General features: G+C 44.9%; 1 protein-coding gene and 2 long non-coding RNA genes across 3 annotated transcripts; 1 reads left to right on the top strand and 2 right to left on the bottom strand.

Annotated features, from left to right (window-relative positions):
- Positions 1-409: 409 nt before the first annotated feature.
- LOC140599726 (uncharacterized) lies at positions 410-11,704 on the bottom strand. Its single transcript, XR_012002708.1, has 3 exons — positions 11,479-11,704; positions 7,935-8,096; positions 410-6,591 (listed from the first exon to the last, which is right to left on the bottom strand). It is a non-coding gene; the product is annotated as an uncharacterized lncRNA (long non-coding RNA).
- Positions 11,705-11,949: 245 nt separating this feature from the next.
- TWIST1 (twist family bHLH transcription factor 1) lies at positions 11,950-14,293 on the top strand. The gene is made up of 2 exons (XM_025993173.2): positions 11,950-13,070; positions 13,620-14,293. The coding sequence occupies exon 1, from the start codon at positions 12,405-12,407 to the stop codon at positions 13,026-13,028; it is 624 nt and encodes a 207-aa protein (XP_025848958.2). The 5' UTR covers positions 11,950-12,404; the 3' UTR covers positions 13,029-13,070; positions 13,620-14,293.
- Positions 14,294-14,442: 149 nt separating this feature from the next.
- Positions 14,443-18,984, bottom strand: LOC112915736 (uncharacterized). Its single transcript, XR_003234153.2, has 4 exons — positions 17,602-18,984; positions 17,216-17,448; positions 16,843-17,128; positions 14,443-14,596 (listed from the first exon to the last, which is right to left on the bottom strand). It is a non-coding gene; the product is annotated as an uncharacterized lncRNA (long non-coding RNA).
- Between the last annotated feature and the right edge of the window lie 446 nt (positions 18,985-19,430).

Below are 19,430 nucleotides of genomic sequence, written 5' to 3'. Positions count from 1 at the left end.
ATGTTTATCAAATAATTTCAGAATCCAGTTAGAATTAATATTTGGTTGAATATCTGTGGGAAGAAACAGTGTCCAAATCAGTATTTTTAAAACAAGTGTCTTTAAAATCCCTGATTTTTGAGGAACAGATAATACTCTATATTTCACTGTTAATATACTGGCTAAAATGTAAGTTTAAGATAACACTGAGGTAAATTGAGAAATATTTAACCTGTGATAGGACCTGCATATTTTTGTACATTCCTAAAGAGAGTAATAATTGAAAAACAAGAATTAATGGGATTCCCATTTTGCACACTATGGAGCCCATAAGGAATATGGGAAGAGTCTGGTTTCTTCCTCCTCCTCCTCCTCCTCCTCCTCCTCCTCCTCCTCCTCCCCCTCCTTCTCCTCTCTTCCTCCATCTCCTTCTCCTTCTTTCTTTTCTTCTTCTTCTCCTTCTTCTTCCTCCTCCTCATCCTTCTTTCTTTTCTTCTTCTTTCTTTTCTTCTCCTTCTCCTTCTTCCTCTTCCTCCTTTTCTTCTTTCTTTCTTCTTCTTCTTCTCCTTCTTCTTCTTCTTCTTCTCCTCCTCCCCCCTCCTTCTTCTTTCTTCTTCCTCTTCTTCTTCTTCTTCTTCTTCTTCTTCTTCTTCTTCTTCTTCTTCTTCTTTTTTAAGATTTTATTTATTTATTTATTCATGAAAAAACACAGAGAAAGAGGCAGAGACATAGGCAGTGGGAGAAGCAGGCTCCCTGTAGGAGCCTGATATGGGACTTGATTCCAGGACCCCAGTATCACAACCTGAGCCAAAGGCAGACAATCAACCACTGAGCCACTCAGGTGCCCCAAGAGTCTGGTTTCTCATAGCAATTAAGCTTCTCAGGAAGAAAATACTAACAAATGAAACAGATTCCAATGTGAGCCACTTAACACTAACTTGTGCTACAGGGAGTCTCAATGGTATGAACTCTGGAAATGCCATCTCTCTTGGAGTTCTGAATACACTGCACCCAAACTAATTTCCTACTATAGCGTGAATACCCAATCCGTCCATCTTGATAGGGAGACTGTACTCCTTGCAATCGCTTGGATGGAGGAAAGGGTGGACTGGAGTCAAGAGATGGATTAATGATGGCTCTCAGGTTTTTAGTCTAAGCAATTAGATAAATAATCTACTGAGCTTGTGGGAGGAACAAATTACATTAGAGTAACAATAAGTTCAAGATGTCTGTGAGAAACCCAAAGTGTGGTATGAAGCGGATAGTTGAATAAGAATCTTCAGCTCAGACAAAACACCACCTACTATGGAAAATGGAAATCATATGGCTTCTGTTACCATTTCTTGGTAGCCAGGACATGGATAAATTATTGAACTTCCTCCAATTAGTGTCTCCATTTTGAACTTTGAGACCTCAGGGAGTGAGACAGGAACATAGGAACAGCTGCTTTTCAAACAAATTGAATCATGGATTAATTTCCTCATTTACCTGTAAACCCTTCCTTTTGCACTTAGAACTGAATGTAAATGCTGCATCTCAAGTCTACAAGGTACCACCTAACTTAGTACTCATTTAAAATAATGATATCAGGGCACCTGGGTGGCTCAGTCAGTTAAACATCTGCCTTTGGCTCAGGTCATGATCCCAGCCTGCCAGGGTCCTGGGATGGAGTGCCAAGACAGCTCTTGGCTCACCGCCGAACCTGCTTCCTCCTCTCCCCGCTGCTTGTGCTCTCTCTCACTATTTCTCTCTCAAATAAATAAATATTTTAAACTTTTAAAATTTTTAAATTAAATAAATAAAATGATATCAAACACATATCAAGTGCCAGGCACCGTTTTAACTACTTATGACTCTATTTCATCATGACAACAACTGATGATGTACATTATCCTCTCTCCTTCACAGGAAGCATGGAGGAGTAAGTAACCTATCTAAGATTACATGGGTAGTGATAAGTTGAGTCATATTTGAACCTAGGCTGACTGGCTCCAGAATCTGGTCTGTCATCTACTGCACTGTTTTCTATGACCATTCTGTCTTGCCAGAAAAGGGAGAAGTTCTCTGGACTTCTAAAATGTCTTATAGTTCTAGCTCTATGATTTTACTCAAGTGTTTTCTTTATAAGCAGTTTCTCCAGTTCTGCAATTGCAATGTTTTAGGAATTTTATAATAAACTAAAATGACCATCTAATTTAATCTAGGGAAATGACCTAGATTCTTATTTTTAATCTGCTTTCATTCTATTCTATTCTCCAATAGATCCTCTGCCATACCTATTAACTCAGGGAAATGACAAAAGCTAAAGCACCCTGTGTTTGTAGCTTCTATTGCTGTTGTATTCACAAGTAAAATCCAACAATCACTTTGTCTTACCAAAATTTGCTGTGAAATTCTCTCTCCCATTTAAAATATGTATTAAACAAGTACTGTAAAATGTTTTAATGAATCTCTAGAAAATATCTGGGTGCCCAATTTTTCATGTAAGAATCAAAATAATGAACACAATAGTGAATGAATGTTACATGAACCTAGAACTAAAGCTGATTTTTCCTGATAATTATATTAGACTATAGTCTATTTTGGAGAATGGCCCAGTTAAAAAATAAATTAAATATAATTCATTTGTAGTATCTGTTCTTCAGTTATGCTGAGTCCACTGATATGCTTCAAATTTCACATCTTTGTTTTTCTTGTCAGAATATTTTTAACAATTATTTATCCTCAGCCTAAACACTTGGTTTTGAAATTAAAATTGCCATTAAAGTTGCTTATGACTACTTGTGGCTATTTTTGTTTTCCTCAGTCATTATATACACTTCATATTCCCTGGAAATAGTTCTACTCTTGAATATAACTACATTTAAATAGGTCCATTATAATTAAAGCAAAGAGACTATGATTCATATTTGCTCTTAACAGGCATCTGATGGTGAAACAGAAGAGTATGCATTATTTGATAAACACTTTTCTAGGTTCTAAGATCCTGGCAGACATCAAAATGATGAGACGGCCAGTGGGTTCTTGTTTCCTCACTATCTCATTGTACTCTATCTAGAACTGAATCGAAAAGACACCTTGACAGCAACAGTCACATGGAAGAGCAGGCATGGAAGGCTTGGACAGGCCTTGGAAAAACTGCAAAGGCCTTAATACCACAACCATTCCTTTCTTCATAACTTTCCTTAACTTCCGATCTCAGCTCTCCAATGTGTCCCTGTGTCCTTGGCTACCTTGGGCCCCTCCCTTCTTGAGAAAACTGCCATACAGTGGAATTCACTCAAAGGTGTTAGTAAGCTAATGTGTTACCTCACCTTGGGAAATCTGCCATCTAAAAGAGGAACCTGAAGAGGACAATGCCAGGCCCCAACATAATGAGTTACTTGTAACAGGTTTAAAGCATGACTATGGGAAGTATCAAGTGGTTTTGGAGGAAGCCCCTCCTGCTCTCTTTCAAACCACTTCACTGCCTGTTTTTACTTATATTTGGCACAAAAGTTTAAGCCCACAGTTGGCCACAAGCAGTTTTCAGAACTAGAAGGACACTCATTCTCATCACTTTGGAAAATGCTTTTAGATTCCAAATATTGTCAAATTGTGGAGTTCAAAGCAGTCCCAGAGAAAACTTTTTCATCTATAAAACTATCAGACTAGATAATTTCTAAAATCCTTTAAGTTTACACATTTTTGAATTTTACACATTTTTCATATTACCTATTCAATTACTTCATTTGACAGATGAGGAGAGTGATACCTCCAGATCTGAATCCATCCAGTCCTTTTCTCTCAGCTTTGTATTATCCTGTCCACGTGCCCCATAGCTATTGCAATGGTGTAAGTTCTCATAAGTAAACTGCTGTACTTACATAATGTATATTGTGGGTTGAGCCAAGAATTTCCTAAATATAATCACATAGCTGTCTAATCCATCCATCCCCAGCACTGTCTATCCATAGGCTGTATTATTTTTAATATTTCATTTATTTATTCATGAGACACACAGAGAGAGGCAGAGACATAGGCAGAGGGGGAAGCAGGCTCCCTGCAGGGAACCCGATGCTGGACTCAATCCCAGGACCCTGGGAGCATGACCTGAGCCAAAGGCAGACACTCAACCACTGAGCCACCCAGATGCCCCCATAGGCTGTATTTCTCAAATATAAATCTAAACATGTCCTTTCCTTGCTTAAGAGTCTTCAGTTTCCCCAATTGCATTTAGAATAAAATTAGCATGGTACAGGAAGTTAGTGATCTAAACTTTGTGTCCTTTCCAGCCGTTCTCACACTCCTTCCATCTCCTGCCATACAAGACTTCTTACCAGCCCCTGAGCACAGCATGCAGGCTCCTGTGCCCCTGCCTCTGCCCATGCTGTTCCCAGTGTCTTTCCTTCCCTCTACCTTTTCTACTTCTCATCTGGTTCACTCCATGGTCCTTCTAGAGTAAAGCAGAGATAAAGGGTAATTCAGGAACACTGCAATGTATGCTTCCTGTAATATTTATGGCTATCCAATTCTGCTGAAGAGAACAGATGACACAGTATAGAAATAAGACAAAGAAAAGAGATGGCACTGGGACACCTGGGTGGCTCAGGGTGAGATCCCAGAGTCCCAGGACCAAGTGCCACATCGGGCTCCCTGCATAGAGGCTGCTTCTCCCTCTACCTATGTCTCTGCCAATCTCTGTGTGTGTCTCTCATGAATAAATAAATAAAATCTTTAGAAAAAGAGAGAAAAGAGAATGATGATGAGAGATGATAGTAAATATGGAAAGAAGTAACCTCTAAGATATCTTAGATATCACTAAAGTGAATAGGAAGGAACAGAAAGACTATGTAAGCATCAAATAGTCATGAGGCTCTCAGGGAATCCCATAATCATGAGGTCTTAGGCTCCCTTTTGGTAACATCCTACCTGGCCCATTTGTTCTCTGGCCCAGATAGAAAGATAAAATCTGTAACTGCTCAGAGGCTGTGTCAAGTCCCAAGACAAAAGTATTTGCCTTCTGTAATAGAGCAAGGTTATTTTACCTTCAAGCATCCTCCAACATTGCTCACCCTTACTTTGGACCTCTTAACCATACCATCAGCAAGGAAAGCTGATGGAAGGACAGAGAGGAAAAGAGAATGATGTGAACTCATGTACTCCAGGATTTGGGTAGCATGGCCCTGCCTGCCTGTTTGCAACCTATTCTAGTATATTAACCTACTCTATTTCCTTTTCTTGCTGTATATTTTACTTTTTTTAAGATTTTATTTAATTATTCATAAGAGACAAAGAAAGAAACATAAGCAGGGGGATAAGCAGGCTCCCTGCATGGAGCTTGATGAGGGACTCAATCCCAGGCCCCTGGGATCATGACCTGAGCCAAAGACAGATACTCAAGCCACCCAGGTGCCCATGTATATTTTAAATTGACTTAATAAACCATGTGACATGTGCATCTTAATCTGGTTGGTGAGCCTTTCTGTGTGTTTCTCTCTCTGGAACAGGCTTCCTAGAAGTATATCTGGAGATTACCATGGCAGTGAGGTAATTTCCCAATGCACAAAGTCATCTTGTCACCTTAGTGTCCTTCCTTGACATTCTTTGAAAACATCTATCATAGCAGTTAGCTCTCCGTGTTACAAAATTGTTTTCATGTTTTAGTTCTCATTAAAGTGACATCTTTGATGTCAGGGACTAAATCTTCTTACTCCAAGTACCTAATATAATTAGAGACGGATGCATTTTTATCAAAGAATAAATAAACGTGCTGTAATTAGTGCCAGTTGAACCCAGAATTCAGGTCTTCTGAATGCACCATTAGGCAGAACCAGAACCTTACAATCTCTCAAGGTGTTGAATGGGGGTAAGTGAGAATAAAATGCATCACTTATAGCTAAGTCTTCACTGAGGTATCTCAGGTGGGGAAGGCAAAGGTACTGACCTTGGCTAGCCACAGGGAAAAACACCAAGCTTGATCTCCACTGCAGAGATCAAATAGAAAACAAGAAATGAGCTAGGATTTCTAAAATCCTACCAAGATCAAAAGCATTTTTCTCAGAGTAATGGTATCAGTGTCCCCTCCAGAAGTCTTCCCGTCCACTACCATGAGAGGCAGGGATGACAACATGGATCACCTTTACTCTAATTCTGGAGAGACCACATCTATTAGATGAACATTAACCTCAATTAAAAGTTTCATGGCCCTCCACCTAGTTCCTTACTTCTTGTTATGACTTCAGTGAGAGTGACAGGAAATTTGAAAATTAAATGCCTACACCAAGGGACAGGTAGCTACTTACAACAGTCTCTTTGAGCAGAAACTGGGGCAAATAATCTTGGTGCTTTTCTGCTTCCCGCTAAGTGCACTTCTTCCTGTCTCTTGTGATTTAAGCCTTTTCTCTGATCACTGATCCCTACATAGTAAGCCTCAGTCTTTTTCTTATAAGTCTTGGTCATTTGTTCTAGCTCCCTCTTTCATTCACTCTCTTCACATTCTTTTTTTTCTCTTTTGATCTCCTCCTTATTTTCACTCTGTTCTTTCCTTGTCTTTTTCTCTTCTTTCCAGCTCTTTTGGTCCACTGTGCAGGTCCTCCAGCAGGGTCTCAGAGGATGTGATTAGGAATGCATCTGCAAGAAGACACAAATGCAAAGCAAAAACATTGAGTTCCAAATAAAGCAGGGATTCCCCAGCCTGGTTGTCACTGGCACTCACCCAGAACTATAATATTCTTTTAGAAAAGTATCAAGACGTAATTCATTTTAGTGTATTTTAATTGACAAAGTAATCATATGGTCTGAAACCTTTTTTGAGAAGAAAAAAGTAATAAGAAAGAGGAAGGTGATCTCAAATTAAAGAGTGTGCATAATAATATGGGGCAAGGGTTGGGAGTATCTTAAAAATGTCCTATTTTTCGATATTTTTGAAAAATGATTTAGTTCTTAACCTATGATATGCATTAAAATATAATTGGCAAACCATAAAACATAATTTCCATACATTTTTTTTCAGGTAAAGACATCCCAAATGCTGAAACTAAAAATTCAAACTTTCAAAGATATTTTGGAATAGTCACATATTTAAAAACAAAAAAAAAAAAAAAACCCTGTTTTTCATTGCCAAACATGGCTCTAAAATTGAAAAAGCAAAATTCTAGGTCACTCAGAGTTTTGTACAAAATTCTGCTAATGTAAAATAAATATTTTCCCTTAAAATGGTAGTTTTTCAGTATATTTTCATAAAAATTTTTCTTTTATATTCTACAACAAAAAGAAAACATCTTCCAAAAAACCTAAGGTTTGAATGCCAACTCATGCATATTTTTTAATTAATAAAGGTGGCACAAATCAAATAGGCATATGGAAAATGACAGTCACAGATTGTACAGTATTTTTGCTATTCTGTTAGTTTTCTCCTTCTGTGAGGTTCTTTTAAAGCTAAGTTCTCTAGGAAATTGTGTCCTCTTGTGGTCACTGGCAAAAACAACATGTTTTGGGCAGGAAGAATCAATCAAAACAATGGAAATAGGATTTAAGGCTTCAGGAAAAGCCATTTGTGAAAAAAGGAAATCCCTTGAAGCGGAGAGACATGAAAGTTATGAGTAATCAGAAAAGCAACTTTATCTGGGAAAACACAAAATATAAACCATTAGATTAAGATTTAAATTGCTCAATGATGAAAAAGAAAAGATAAACATGCTTGTGAAGTAGGAAGCCTGTGGTCATAATAAAGGCCCCTTATGAATAACTATATATTTCTTCCATTATTTCCTCACTTACTCCAGCAGCCCCCCGAAATAGTTGAGAGCATATTTCACCAAGGTTAACTGGAAGCAAAGATGGGACGTGGCCACTCTAGCCTGCATACCCAATAAGCCAATAGAGGTGTGTGTGTGGGGGGGGAGGTTCTTCAACGCTCCATTCTTTGCACACTTGGATTCTTCTCTACATCCAAGTTCAGCATGTTTCTTTACCTCATCCTCATTTTGAAGGCAGAATGTCAGATAGTTTAAAGATGAATTTATTTGAAATTTTGATTTGCTCATTCGAGGTACTCCTGGCAACTCAATTTCTTAAGCTTTATTCTTTTTCATTTTATTTCTGGATTGATAGTTTCACAATTTCTATTTTTGTTCCTTAAAGAAGTTCAGAAAGAGAAATACAGAATCAATTAAATTCATGAATTCAACTATCATTAAAAGAGAAAAAGAATGACCTCTTCTTTAGGGCAAGGTGTTCAAACATCATTAAGGCTGCCTGTGTCGCTGAGCAAGAAATCGCTTTTACACAGAGTTATCAAAGTCACTTGTGCTGACACAAACTTTATATTCCACTTTGATAAAATTCTCTTACTTGAATATCAAACTAGGCAATCCCTGTGGAGTGTTCAAAACAAGATGAAATCTAAGATGTATAATCTTATTCAACTGCAGCCTTTTCCAATTTGCGCCCTCTTCTGTGGGAATGCTCCTGTGCTTCATTCATGCAATTCAGAGAAATTATTTCACAAAACTCTAAGCCAACCTACAGGTGGGAGGTCATCCAAAGACTGAGAAGAAAGAGTAGGCACAGATTCAAATACTCACCTTTTTGTACAAACCCAACTCCAAAATTTACTCTCTTGCTAACAATTCTAGAGTATATGCAGGTTTCTTTTCCTTCTCTGAATGTACTTATAAAGGATTGTTGCTAAGAGAATATCAGTGCATATATATATTCAAACTGGAAGGATACAGATACATGCATAACTTACTGCATATGCTCAGTATGAGATTCCCAACTTTGTTTCTTCTAACAGTATTTTTTTTTCAATTTTTAACACAGCACACATTCCTCAGGAAGGGCTGCGAACATGCCAAGTTTGCAGTTTTGAAAACAAAGCTCGTTTTGAATTATCCGAGTGCAAAAGAAAAACTTTTTTGTTTTCAGTTAATTTTTTTTCAGGGAATTTATTTTAGAAGTAGACAAAATGATTTAATTCCAATCAATCCAGTATTCCCAAAGAAGGTAGTTCTCCACTACCGTCCTTTAAGTCAGGCTGAGTTCAGCCCCAAAGGGAAATTTCTAAAACCGTTTTTAAGAGCCTGAAATTAGGATTTCCAAACTAAGTCTGCTTTCCCAGCAAGTGTGGACAAGAAAATTGTTAGACAAAATGTTAGGTAGGATATAGCTATTGATGAACAGAGAGGGACAATCCGGCCATGAAATATTTACGGCTTGCAAAGGAGGGAGTATCAAGCCCCAAACATTTTGAGAGGTAATTCATTGGGCAAGCCACAGCCTTCTGCTCAAAAAGTAACAGGCTAGGCACTCAAAATCCCTCTCATTCTCACCCTCCACTCTTTTGGAAGAGTTCAAGAGAAATTTCTTCTCGGGACTAAAGTCATTCATTGTGACTCCGTCAGGAAGATTCCATGCTGTGATGGTTCTGGTTAGGTCATTCATTTTAAACCCCCTCGTAAGTATTCCGGCATCCAGAGCAGAGCCTCAGCCCTGGGGATCCCTGGTACCCAGTGGCCAGGCGCTCCTCATCCCCTTTATGTTTATGTTTTAGTGCCCAGAATAGGGTTGGGTTCACTTGTTTAAGAACCAGTCTTGGAGATTGATGACTGTGCAAGTCCGGCTGGCTAATGATCCCTGGCTGCTGCGCTGCTGCGGACTTGGTTTCTCCTCCAGCTTCTCTGCCCTTCTTTTCATTCCCCAATCCCAACTCCCCTTGGTCAGGTAAGGTTTCCCTTTACACTTTGCCCACACTTTCCTGTCTTGCTTTACCCGTAGCCACAAAGGAAAAAGCCCAATTATTCGATCTCCTTAGTTTTAAGAATTCAACTAAAGGGAAAAGAAAAACAAAATTAAGAAATGAGATTGATCTTTAAAGAGAGAGAGGGAGAGAAAGCGTGGTAAAGGTGGAAAAATTTCAAGATTTCCGCAGCCACCTTCAAATAAAAATCGTGGAATAATCGGCAACTTAGAACACTTGGTAGAGTGTGGCTGAATTCTCTGCTTCCGTGAGATAAAATCCTAAAGGCAGAAGATGTAAACAAAAGGGTGAGTTATCACAGTGCGCTTTGTTTTACGGATACCTGCCTACAGACTGTTAGGTGAAGGTATCCTTAATTTTCAGACAGGATCTCATTTTAAAATACCGCAGCGACTCCCGAGGCAGGCCAGTTGGCATGCTGTGGTCATTGTTTCTGAATATTTGTGAAAATGGTGATAGCCAAATCCTGCAAGTCGCCCCTCCCATGAAGGCACAGCCTTGTTGCCCCCCCCCCCCGGGGGGGAGGGAGGGAGGCATCTTGCCCTCACTTCCCCCAGAAGTCTGAGCCCTTCAGCCAGTTCCAGGCACTCCAGACCCCCGGGGGTTTCCGGACTGAAACTGTGAGCCTCAGCGGGGCACAGCCACCTGGCCTGCCCTCTAGTCCCGGGGGGTGGCGGGGGGGTGGGGGGTGGCCCTTCCTCCTCCCCTCCCGACACCCACAGCCTCGACCCTCGGTCAGGCCCAGAATGGGGCCCTTCGCTGAGTTAATTCCCGTCTGACACTCCAGTCTGGGGACAGCGTGCGCCGACCTCGGCCTGCACAAGGGCACGCAACCTCCACACCCCCAGACCTACCCCCCACCCCTGAAAACCGAATACGGTTCCTGACCTCTCGTTTGCTTTGCAACTTAACAGATGAACAAGAAATGGTGATTCTACCCCAGCTCGTTCCAAGAGAGACAGAGCGAGAGAGACAAGCATGGCATTGGGAAGATGGGTTTCTCAACCACGCGGCTTCCCTGCCAGCCCACCGACTTTTGTTGCCTCCTATTTGCCAGAATCTGCATCAACCCCGTCTCGGGGGAGGGGGAAGGGGGCTGGTTGTCGTTAACGTGTTGATAGAATTGCTTAAAATAATAAAAGCACCCAGGAACCGGAGCGCGCTTGGGTCACCCGAAGCGTAACTGGCCTCTCCACCTCCTAGGAATGGAGGGCGGAGAAGGTGCCTCTCACAACCGCAGCTGCGCGGGTTGGGGGGGGGGGGGGCTTGAACCCCATCTCGCTCTCTTACGAGCCTCCCTTTAGGGGTCACGATGTGGGGCTTTATGTGGGCGTACGGTAGGGATGACAGGGCCACGGGGTCCTCCACCTCGGGCGGCCGCTCCGGAGACGCGGGCCGCAGCGAAGACCCTGCACCGTCCCTCTCTGGCCCGCTGCTTTCTCCAAGGGCAGGACTGACTTCCGAGAGAAGAACGAACTTCCTCTTTCTACCCCGTCGGAGGTGCAGTCTTCGGGGTGGTAAAAGCAGCTTCAGGCTCGGGGCACTGTGGCGGGATAAGGGAAGGCCCAGATGCTTCTGCGGGAGGGGTGAGAGCAGGCCGGGGCACAGCGCCGCAGTCCCCGCAGTCGCGGCCACGTCTTCAGAAACCGCCCACGACCTCGGGGCCAGCCGCGGTGGTTTGGGCTTTGCAACTCGGGGTGTGGGGGGTGTGGGGGTGGGGGTGTGGGGAGGTGGGGGTGGGGGGCCCCTCCGTCTACCTGGCTACTGGGAGGAGAGCTCCGCGGCTGCCAGCGTTCCTGCCCCTGCCCCCGCCCCGGCCATCCTAGAGGGTACGGGGGCGAGGTGGAGCATCACCCACTGCGAAGAAGCCGGAGCCGGAGCTGCCGCTGCTGTCACATCCACTGCGGGAGGGACTGACACCGCGGCCGCAAGGTCCCCTCCGGCCGCCTCCCGGGGCTGCGCTCGGGCGCGGAAGGAAATCGCCCCGCGCCGGCCCGCGGAGGGCGCAGGGCGGAGGGCGCAGGGCGCAGGGCGGCGGGCGCAGGGCGCAGGGCGGCGGGGCGGGAAGGGGAGGGCGGCGGGGAGGCGGGCGGAGGGGCCGGCCGCCGCAGCCCGGTCGTCTTTGAATGGTTTGGGAGAAGGAATTGTTAGACCCCGCGGAAAGGGGGGCGGGGGTGGGGACGAGGAAGGGGGTGGAGGGGGAGGGGGAGGGGGGGGGCTGGAAAGCGGAAACTTTCCTATAAAACTTCGAAAAGTCCCTCCTCCCCACGTCAGGCCAATGACACCGCTGCCCCCGGACTTTCCGCCCGCGCGGAGCTATAAGAGCCTGCAAGGCTGCAGCTTTCGTCCGACTCCCAGACACCTCGCGGGCTCGCGGGCACCGGCGGCCACTCCGAGGGGCCGGGCCGGGCGTGCGTGCGGCCGTTGGGCGCCTTCTTTTTGGACCTCGGGGCCATCCACCCCGTCCCCTCCCCCTCCGCCTCCCCCCGCCTCCCGCCTCCCGCCTCCCGCCTCCCGCCTCCCGCCTCCCGCCTCCCTCCCCGCCTCCCCGCGGCCTCCGCCCGCTCCTCGCTCGGCGGCCGCACCGCCCGGGCCGGCGCCGCGCGGGGGAAGCTGGCGGGCTGAGGCTCCCCGCTGCCCTCCCTCTCCCGGGCCCGCGAGGCCGCGCGCTGCCACCTGAGAGATGATGCAGGACGTGTCCAGCTCGCCAGTCTCGCCGGCCGACGACAGCCTGAGCAACAGCGAGGAGGAGCCGGACCGGCAGCAGCCGCCGAGCGGCAAGCGCGGGGGGCGCAAGCGGCGCAGCAGCCGGCGCAGCGCGGGCGGCGGCGCGGGGCCCGGCGGGGCCGCGGGCGGGGGCGTCGGAGGCGGCGACGAGCCGGGCAGCCCGGCCCAGGGCAAGCGCGGCAAGAAGTCTGCGGGCGGCGGCGGCGGCGGCGGCGGCGGCGGCGCGGGGGGCGGCGGCGGCGGCGGCAGCAGCAGCGGCGGCGGGAGCCCGCAGTCGTACGAGGAGCTGCAGACGCAGCGGGTCATGGCCAACGTGCGGGAGCGCCAGCGCACGCAGTCGCTCAACGAGGCGTTCGCCGCGCTGCGGAAGATCATCCCCACGCTGCCCTCGGACAAGCTGAGCAAGATCCAGACCCTCAAGCTGGCGGCCAGGTACATCGACTTCCTCTACCAGGTCCTCCAGAGCGACGAGCTGGACTCCAAGATGGCAAGCTGCAGCTATGTGGCCCACGAGCGGCTCAGCTACGCCTTCTCGGTCTGGAGGATGGAGGGGGCCTGGTCCATGTCCGCGTCCCACTAGCAGGCGGAGCTCCCCACCCCCTCGGCAGGGCCGGAGACCTAGGTAAGGACCGGCGCCCCGCGCCCCGCGCCCCCGCGCCCCTCCGCGGGTCAGGTGGCCTTCCGCAGCGCCCCCCACCCCCACCCAGGTCGTCCCCGCCCCCCCCATCACCCTTCCCACCCAGCCTGGCACCGCCACCTCTTCCCCCGAGCGTCCCCGAGACGCGGGTCGGTCCCCGCTAGGGCGAGGGGGATGCGCCCCGTGACGGGTGTGCTGCGTGTGCGTGAGTGTGCGTGTGGGGCAGGGACAGGAGCGAGGACTTGAGAAACGCTCCAGGGTCGCGGGGAAGGGCAAGTCTCGCTGCCAGCGCCTCCCTTTCTTCTGGCTCTAAGTTTTCGTTCTCCTTAAAACAAATGCTTCCAAATTCCACCTCCTCCTTCTTTCCGCCCACCCACTTCCTCTTGCCCTTGGGCTGAAATCCTTCCAGGTTGTTCAGCGCAATTTCTCAGTAGTGGTGATAAGAACAGTGCTCGCTAGTCTTAGAAAACAGCCACGGAGACCTAAACAATAACCAACTTTCCAACCCCCCCCCCCCCTTCTGGGTTTTTGCAGATGTCATTGTTTCCAGAGAAGGAGAAAATGGACAGTCTAGAGACTCTGGAGCTGGATAACTAAAAATAAATATATATGCCAAAGATTTTCTTGGAAATTAGAAGAGCAGAACCCAAATTCAAAGAAACAGGGCGTGGGGCGCACTTTTAAAAGAGAAAGCGAGACAGGCCCGTGGACAGTGATTCCCAGACGGGCAGCGGCACCATCCTCACACCTCTACATTCTGATAGAAGTCTGAACAGTTGTTTGTGTTCCTTTTTTTTTTTTTTTTTGACGAAGAATGTTTTTATTTTTATTTTTTCATGCATGCATTCTCAAGAGGTCGTGCCAATCAGCCACTGAAAGGAAAGGCATCATTATGGACTTTCTCCATTTTAAAATGGTACCAAGCAGAGGAATTTTAAGAACGTCTTTAGAAATAAAAATACGGGGATCTAACTGACTTGCAAAATCACAGTCAGTTAAACCCTCTTTACAGTCTTCCTCTGAGAGAGAGAAAAAAAAAAACTTAAAATACAAAAAACAACATTCTATTTATTTATTGATGACCCATGGTAAAATGCAAATAGATCCGGTGTCTAAATGCATTCATATTTTTATGATTGTTTTGTAAATATCTTTGTATATTATTTTTCTGCAATAAATAAATATGATTGAAAATTTTAAGAACCTCAGAGTTTGGTCTATATTTTTTAAAGCTCAGGATTAAGTTGGAGGTAAATACCTGCTTGTTTAACTCTGGAGGCACCCAGGAGGGAGGGGGCACTAATATAAACAAAGCAGTGAAAAACGCAAATAAACTAGCTACTGACAGGCACAGGCGTGTTATTTAGAAAGACAGCTTTATTATTATTATTCCAGTTTGGTGTTCAGTGGACTTTGTAGCATCTCTCCTTCATCTCTTATCAGGCCCCCAAACAAGCAAAAACTTAGGAAATTTGTTATTCACTTCTCTTGCTTATATTTTGAGGAGGCAGCTGTAAAACAGTTAAATGCAAATAAGCAATATGAAGCCAGGACTATTTTTCTCTCGTTACTGTATTTTTTGTTCTACCCTCCACTGTTTGTGAGGACTTTTAAGTAATAGCGTTCATTGCACTGAAAGGATGCCCAAAGTGTTACTAAAATGATCTCTATCTGTACACTTTAACAAATCAGTAGGAATGCGTAGAAAAGAATGAAGTTTAAATTCAGCAGGAGAGAGAATTCCACTTGCAAAGTAATTTGCCTCCCTCTTTTTTCATGAATGAAAATGATATTTATGTCATGTTTGCCTAAAAGAAAAGCCAAAGTTAAGCATATTTTTCCATGTTGATGTTATCCATTCGAGAAGCATGCTCCTTCTTTATATATAAAGAACATATAACTATGGAGAGAAATACAATAAACAAAACACCTGAACTTTCAGTAACTACTGGAGCACTTACAATTTTAAGTGCTAGAGCTTTCATTTTCCAGTCAGTTCTTTAGCAAATATATTTTATTCAAAATTACACAATTTTTCCCTGGTTACTTACAGGTATACAAAATCTGAAGTTAAGTGAAACAGTAACAGTTGAACAAATGGGGCTTGATTTTTATTTAATTCTGGTTATTTCTGAGCCAGGAAAATACTGGCTTTTATAACTAACAACATTAGAAGTAGTAAGTTTGTATCACTTAGGACTTAACTTTTACATCTAGTTGACTGCATTCAGGTGTAACCCGAGAATTTTTCAAACTGGAAAATAATTTTGCTGTCTAATTGAAACAATAGGTATGGCAAACAAGTGTACACGAATCCAAACAGATCATGTTTGCCCAACTCAGATTGAGGTTATTATATTGCCTGAAGGTTTTCGTTTCCTTCCCACACAGCATCAGAGAATGCTGACATAACAATATTGTAAATTTACTATTCTCAATATCTTAGACCATGTTTTACGATAAGGAGCCTGTAGCATTTACGCACACTGAAAGATTAGTGAAGGCTTGGGGAATTAATTTTTGGATTTTGGTAGTCCTTTACCAAATAACTACATGAGCCGGGAAAGTGATTATGTGTGAGTGTACTTATAGGGTGTGGGTATATTTGTAGAATGTGTGTATGAGAGAGAGAGAGAGAGAGAGAAGGGTAGAAATGTAAGGAGGCTACCCTAAAAGGATGAGAGAGAGCATCAAGATGGTAATTCTCTCTTCTGTGTGTATGTATCATCCTACCACCTCCATTTTCTAAACTGTTCATGGAGGAATCTCCTTGTTCACTAGCTTGGTATAACTATTTGATATTTCAGATTTCTTGATGTACATCAGGATGGAGCTGACCGTCATTGCTGAGAAGGTAATCTCTATCTTATCTCTGATGATATAAAACCCAGAAGTTTCAAAAAAAGGTAGCCTTTCATTTGGCTTTTTAATTAATTTTTTTTTTAATTTTAGTGTTTTATTCTCTTTACCTTTCTGATAAGAGAAAACCCTTTGGAGAAAAGCAAATGCCATATTTATGTTGCTAAACTGAAGGTAATATTTTCCCCTAGAATTTAGGGGAAATAAATGAATGAAAGAAAGGTAACAGATAGCTTTACTTTGAATGAGAATAATTCCTGGGGGAAAATATTAACTATTAGAATACAATTTTCAGTTTGCAGACTTTTTATATTTTCAATCTCCTCCCCCATACACATGAGAATGCAAATTCTTTTTTAGAATAGAAATAAAGCCACCTGTGTTTCTCTCGCTCTACCATTATTTCCTGTTTTCATTTTATTTTTTGCTACCTATCCTTATTTAATGGACACTTAGAATGAATTACCTCTGCTCCAGAAGTGAGAATTTAATGTGGTGGCTGGACAGGGGACTCTACTCTTTAGCCAGGAATGCATTTACTGGAAAGAAAATGCTGTATAAAATTGCCTTGGGTGAATACTAAACAACTGAGTAAGAATGTTTCCTTCACTGTGCATATATATATATACATATATATATGTATATATATATATATACACACACATATATATAATATATATATTAAATCTTTTAATTTCGTTGGATTGATAGCCTTCAGTCATAAGCAGTAAATTTTTGTTTTCCTATGAGAACATTCTGTATACACACACTTCCCTTCTTCGTGCACACACTTGCTAAGCACATGCACAGATGATAGATAATTCATGCACGGTTGCAGGTACCCTCCCTAAACTGGTACATATGATTAATAAAATGAGGTTAAATAGCAGAAACTCACATACTGTGTGTACTTTTTTCCCACACTCAACAACGGCACAAGCTTTCTGCTGCTTCAGTCTTCAGGCTCATATTCATAATAGAGCTTTTTAAGGGACACTTGGCCTCTTGCAAAAAAGTCGAGCATTTTGCACATTCCACGGTTTGGCAAACTCAGAACTGGTTATTTTCTCTAGACCGGTATCAAGTTCTTCTCAGGCATATGATTTCACTTGAAGTCCTGCCCAGGAATCCTTCAAAGTGAGCGTTTGTCCCGCTCTCATGATGTCAGGCGGTTTTCCCTGCATCTGTAATTTGAAGAAAAACAAACAAACCTGCGGGGAACAAGCGCCACGGAAACCCAAACAGAACTCCGTGGGGAGCGGGAGTCTCACCTGCGGCGGGCCCGGGAGGGGGGCGCCGGCCCAGACTCCCCTGCGTGGGTGGCGGGCCGGTGCCACACGGTGGGGAGAGTGACAGTGTCCGTGCCCTTCTCCGACTGCGTGGACCGCTCCGGGCCGCGTCTGGCCGCTGCGCAGAGGCGGCGGTTCCAAGTGTCAGCGGTAGCAGAAGGAGCAGCAGCAACAGAGTCAGGCAAAGGCCCAACCTCAAATTTCCAGAGACGGGCCTGTATTAGCGACAAACGGGGGTCGGGCGGGGGATCCCCGGGGGCCACTTTTCCAGAATTTTCTGCCTGTGTGTCATAAAGCGTGCCCCACCCCCAGGGCCAGCGAAAGTGGAAGGAAAGTGCACCGGCAAAGTGGAAGGAGAAATCCGTTACCTCATAATTTCTCAAAGCCGGCTATCCCACTCTCTTCCCAGGAAACCTCGAAACCGAGACCTCGGAAATGCAAACAGGATTATTAATTATCCTCATTTGCTGAACAGCAAACGATAGACCCAGTAAACAGGGCATGGGATACATTTGCCATTTGCTTTTGTCCCAAGGCCCCAGGACGTGAGCCCACTTAATGTTCTTAGCAAATCAAAGCACGTGTCCTTTGAAGAAGGTGTGTAATTGGAGTTTAAGGCATGTATGGAATTCCCAGATGTCTATAAAGTAAGAAGGAGCATGTGGCAGGTCACTGGAAGGTGGGGCAGGTTAAAATCACTGGCACAAAAGTCCCCCCCCCCCTTACATTTCTCCTTCTTTATAAGGGCCAGGGAGATAAACCTTGGGGGAACGGATGGGACGGGATCATAATGAATATCCAGCTTCTCATATCAGAGTCATAGTAACCATGGTAAAAAAGCACATGGTCAGAAAACCTCAAAGAAAACACTCAATTATAGCCGGGATTTCGTGGGCGCCCTGCAATGAGATCGTTTGGGGTTTGCTGCAGCGAAGGCCTCCAACGGCTGTCTTTCTTGTTTACGTGGACTGTTTTCTTTTCCTTCCATCCTCCCCCCCAACCCCCCACCATCACCACCACCCAGTTTGTGGATGTGTCTTCGTACTTACGCGTGAACAAAATTCCAGATTAGGAAAAGAAAAAAACATTTCCAAAGACATCCATCCCAAAGGCAGCCTTTTTGGGGGACTGGAGATGACGACGAGCAAGTGAAATTAAATTTCTGTAAAACATGCAGTTTAGACATCTACCAGATAGAGCGAACGAACGTTCCATGAAAAGACAACCATCAGAATCAACAGCAAGCCCTCTTTTTTTCAGTTCACTGAGGAATATATAGATGTACATGGGGCTGTGCGCTCTAAGCTTGCAAGTTTGAATATTGCTTATTAGGCAGTTTTTGTTTTGTTTTGTTTTGTTTTGGGTCTGAAGCCTGAACCAAAGGCAATGTGACTTTTCTCCTTGGGTTCAAGATGGTGCCCTCGTTTACCTGCACAGTGGAGCCCGAGGCGGAGACGTAAGGACGGGGTGTGCCCAAGAAGCTGGCCCTGGCAGAGGTTGGCGTGGGGTGGGGGGCGATGCGGGGTCGGAGGAGGCCGGGGGCCAGAGCGCGGGGGCTGGAACAAAGCGCGCCACAGACCCCGCCACTGAGGCTTGCGGGAGGGCGGGAAGGACCCACCGGGGCTGATGCGAGTGTGACAAGTGAAAAGCTAAGCAGGTACCTGAAGGAAGTTTATCTTGCCCAGATGTTAGGGCTTTTATGAAATGTCACGTGAAGAGAACAGATGTACGATTTGCAAATGGGGCCACGCCTGTAAATACAAGGAAGGCAAATGCTTGGAGGAAAATCCAGGCATAAATCATCAACCTCCTTTTCTAGATATCTATTTTCTCCTTTAAATATTTGCTTCCGGAAAGGGGAGACACGTCTTAAATCGTTAAGTGCCTCTTCCAGGAGAAGTCACACTCTTACCCCTTCCTAGCAGCCCCCCAATCCCCTAAGTGCCTTGGGTGCAGAGGGTTGGGGTGGCTGGCAGATTTCTACACCGCCCCCCTCGCGCGCTTTCCTTCTTTACGTTCCCCATCCCCCACGTTTCTGTCTTGGCCTCTCAGAGACTTTTGATCCTGAGAAACGTATCGGATCTCGGTTTGGAAAAGCTGAAACTAATCAATTGCCTTTTTGAAGGGGTAGAGAGTGATAAGAGCGAAGGAATGCCAGGACTGACAGACCCTAAACCTCCAAGATGCTTGGCTGGGC

Source organism: Vulpes vulpes, chromosome 7 (assembly GCF_048418805.1).
Source record: "Vulpes vulpes isolate BD-2025 chromosome 7, VulVul3, whole genome shotgun sequence".
Taxonomy (NCBI): Eukaryota; Metazoa; Chordata; class Mammalia; order Carnivora; family Canidae; genus Vulpes; species Vulpes vulpes.
This window is presented reverse-complemented; position numbering and strand designations above follow the sequence as displayed.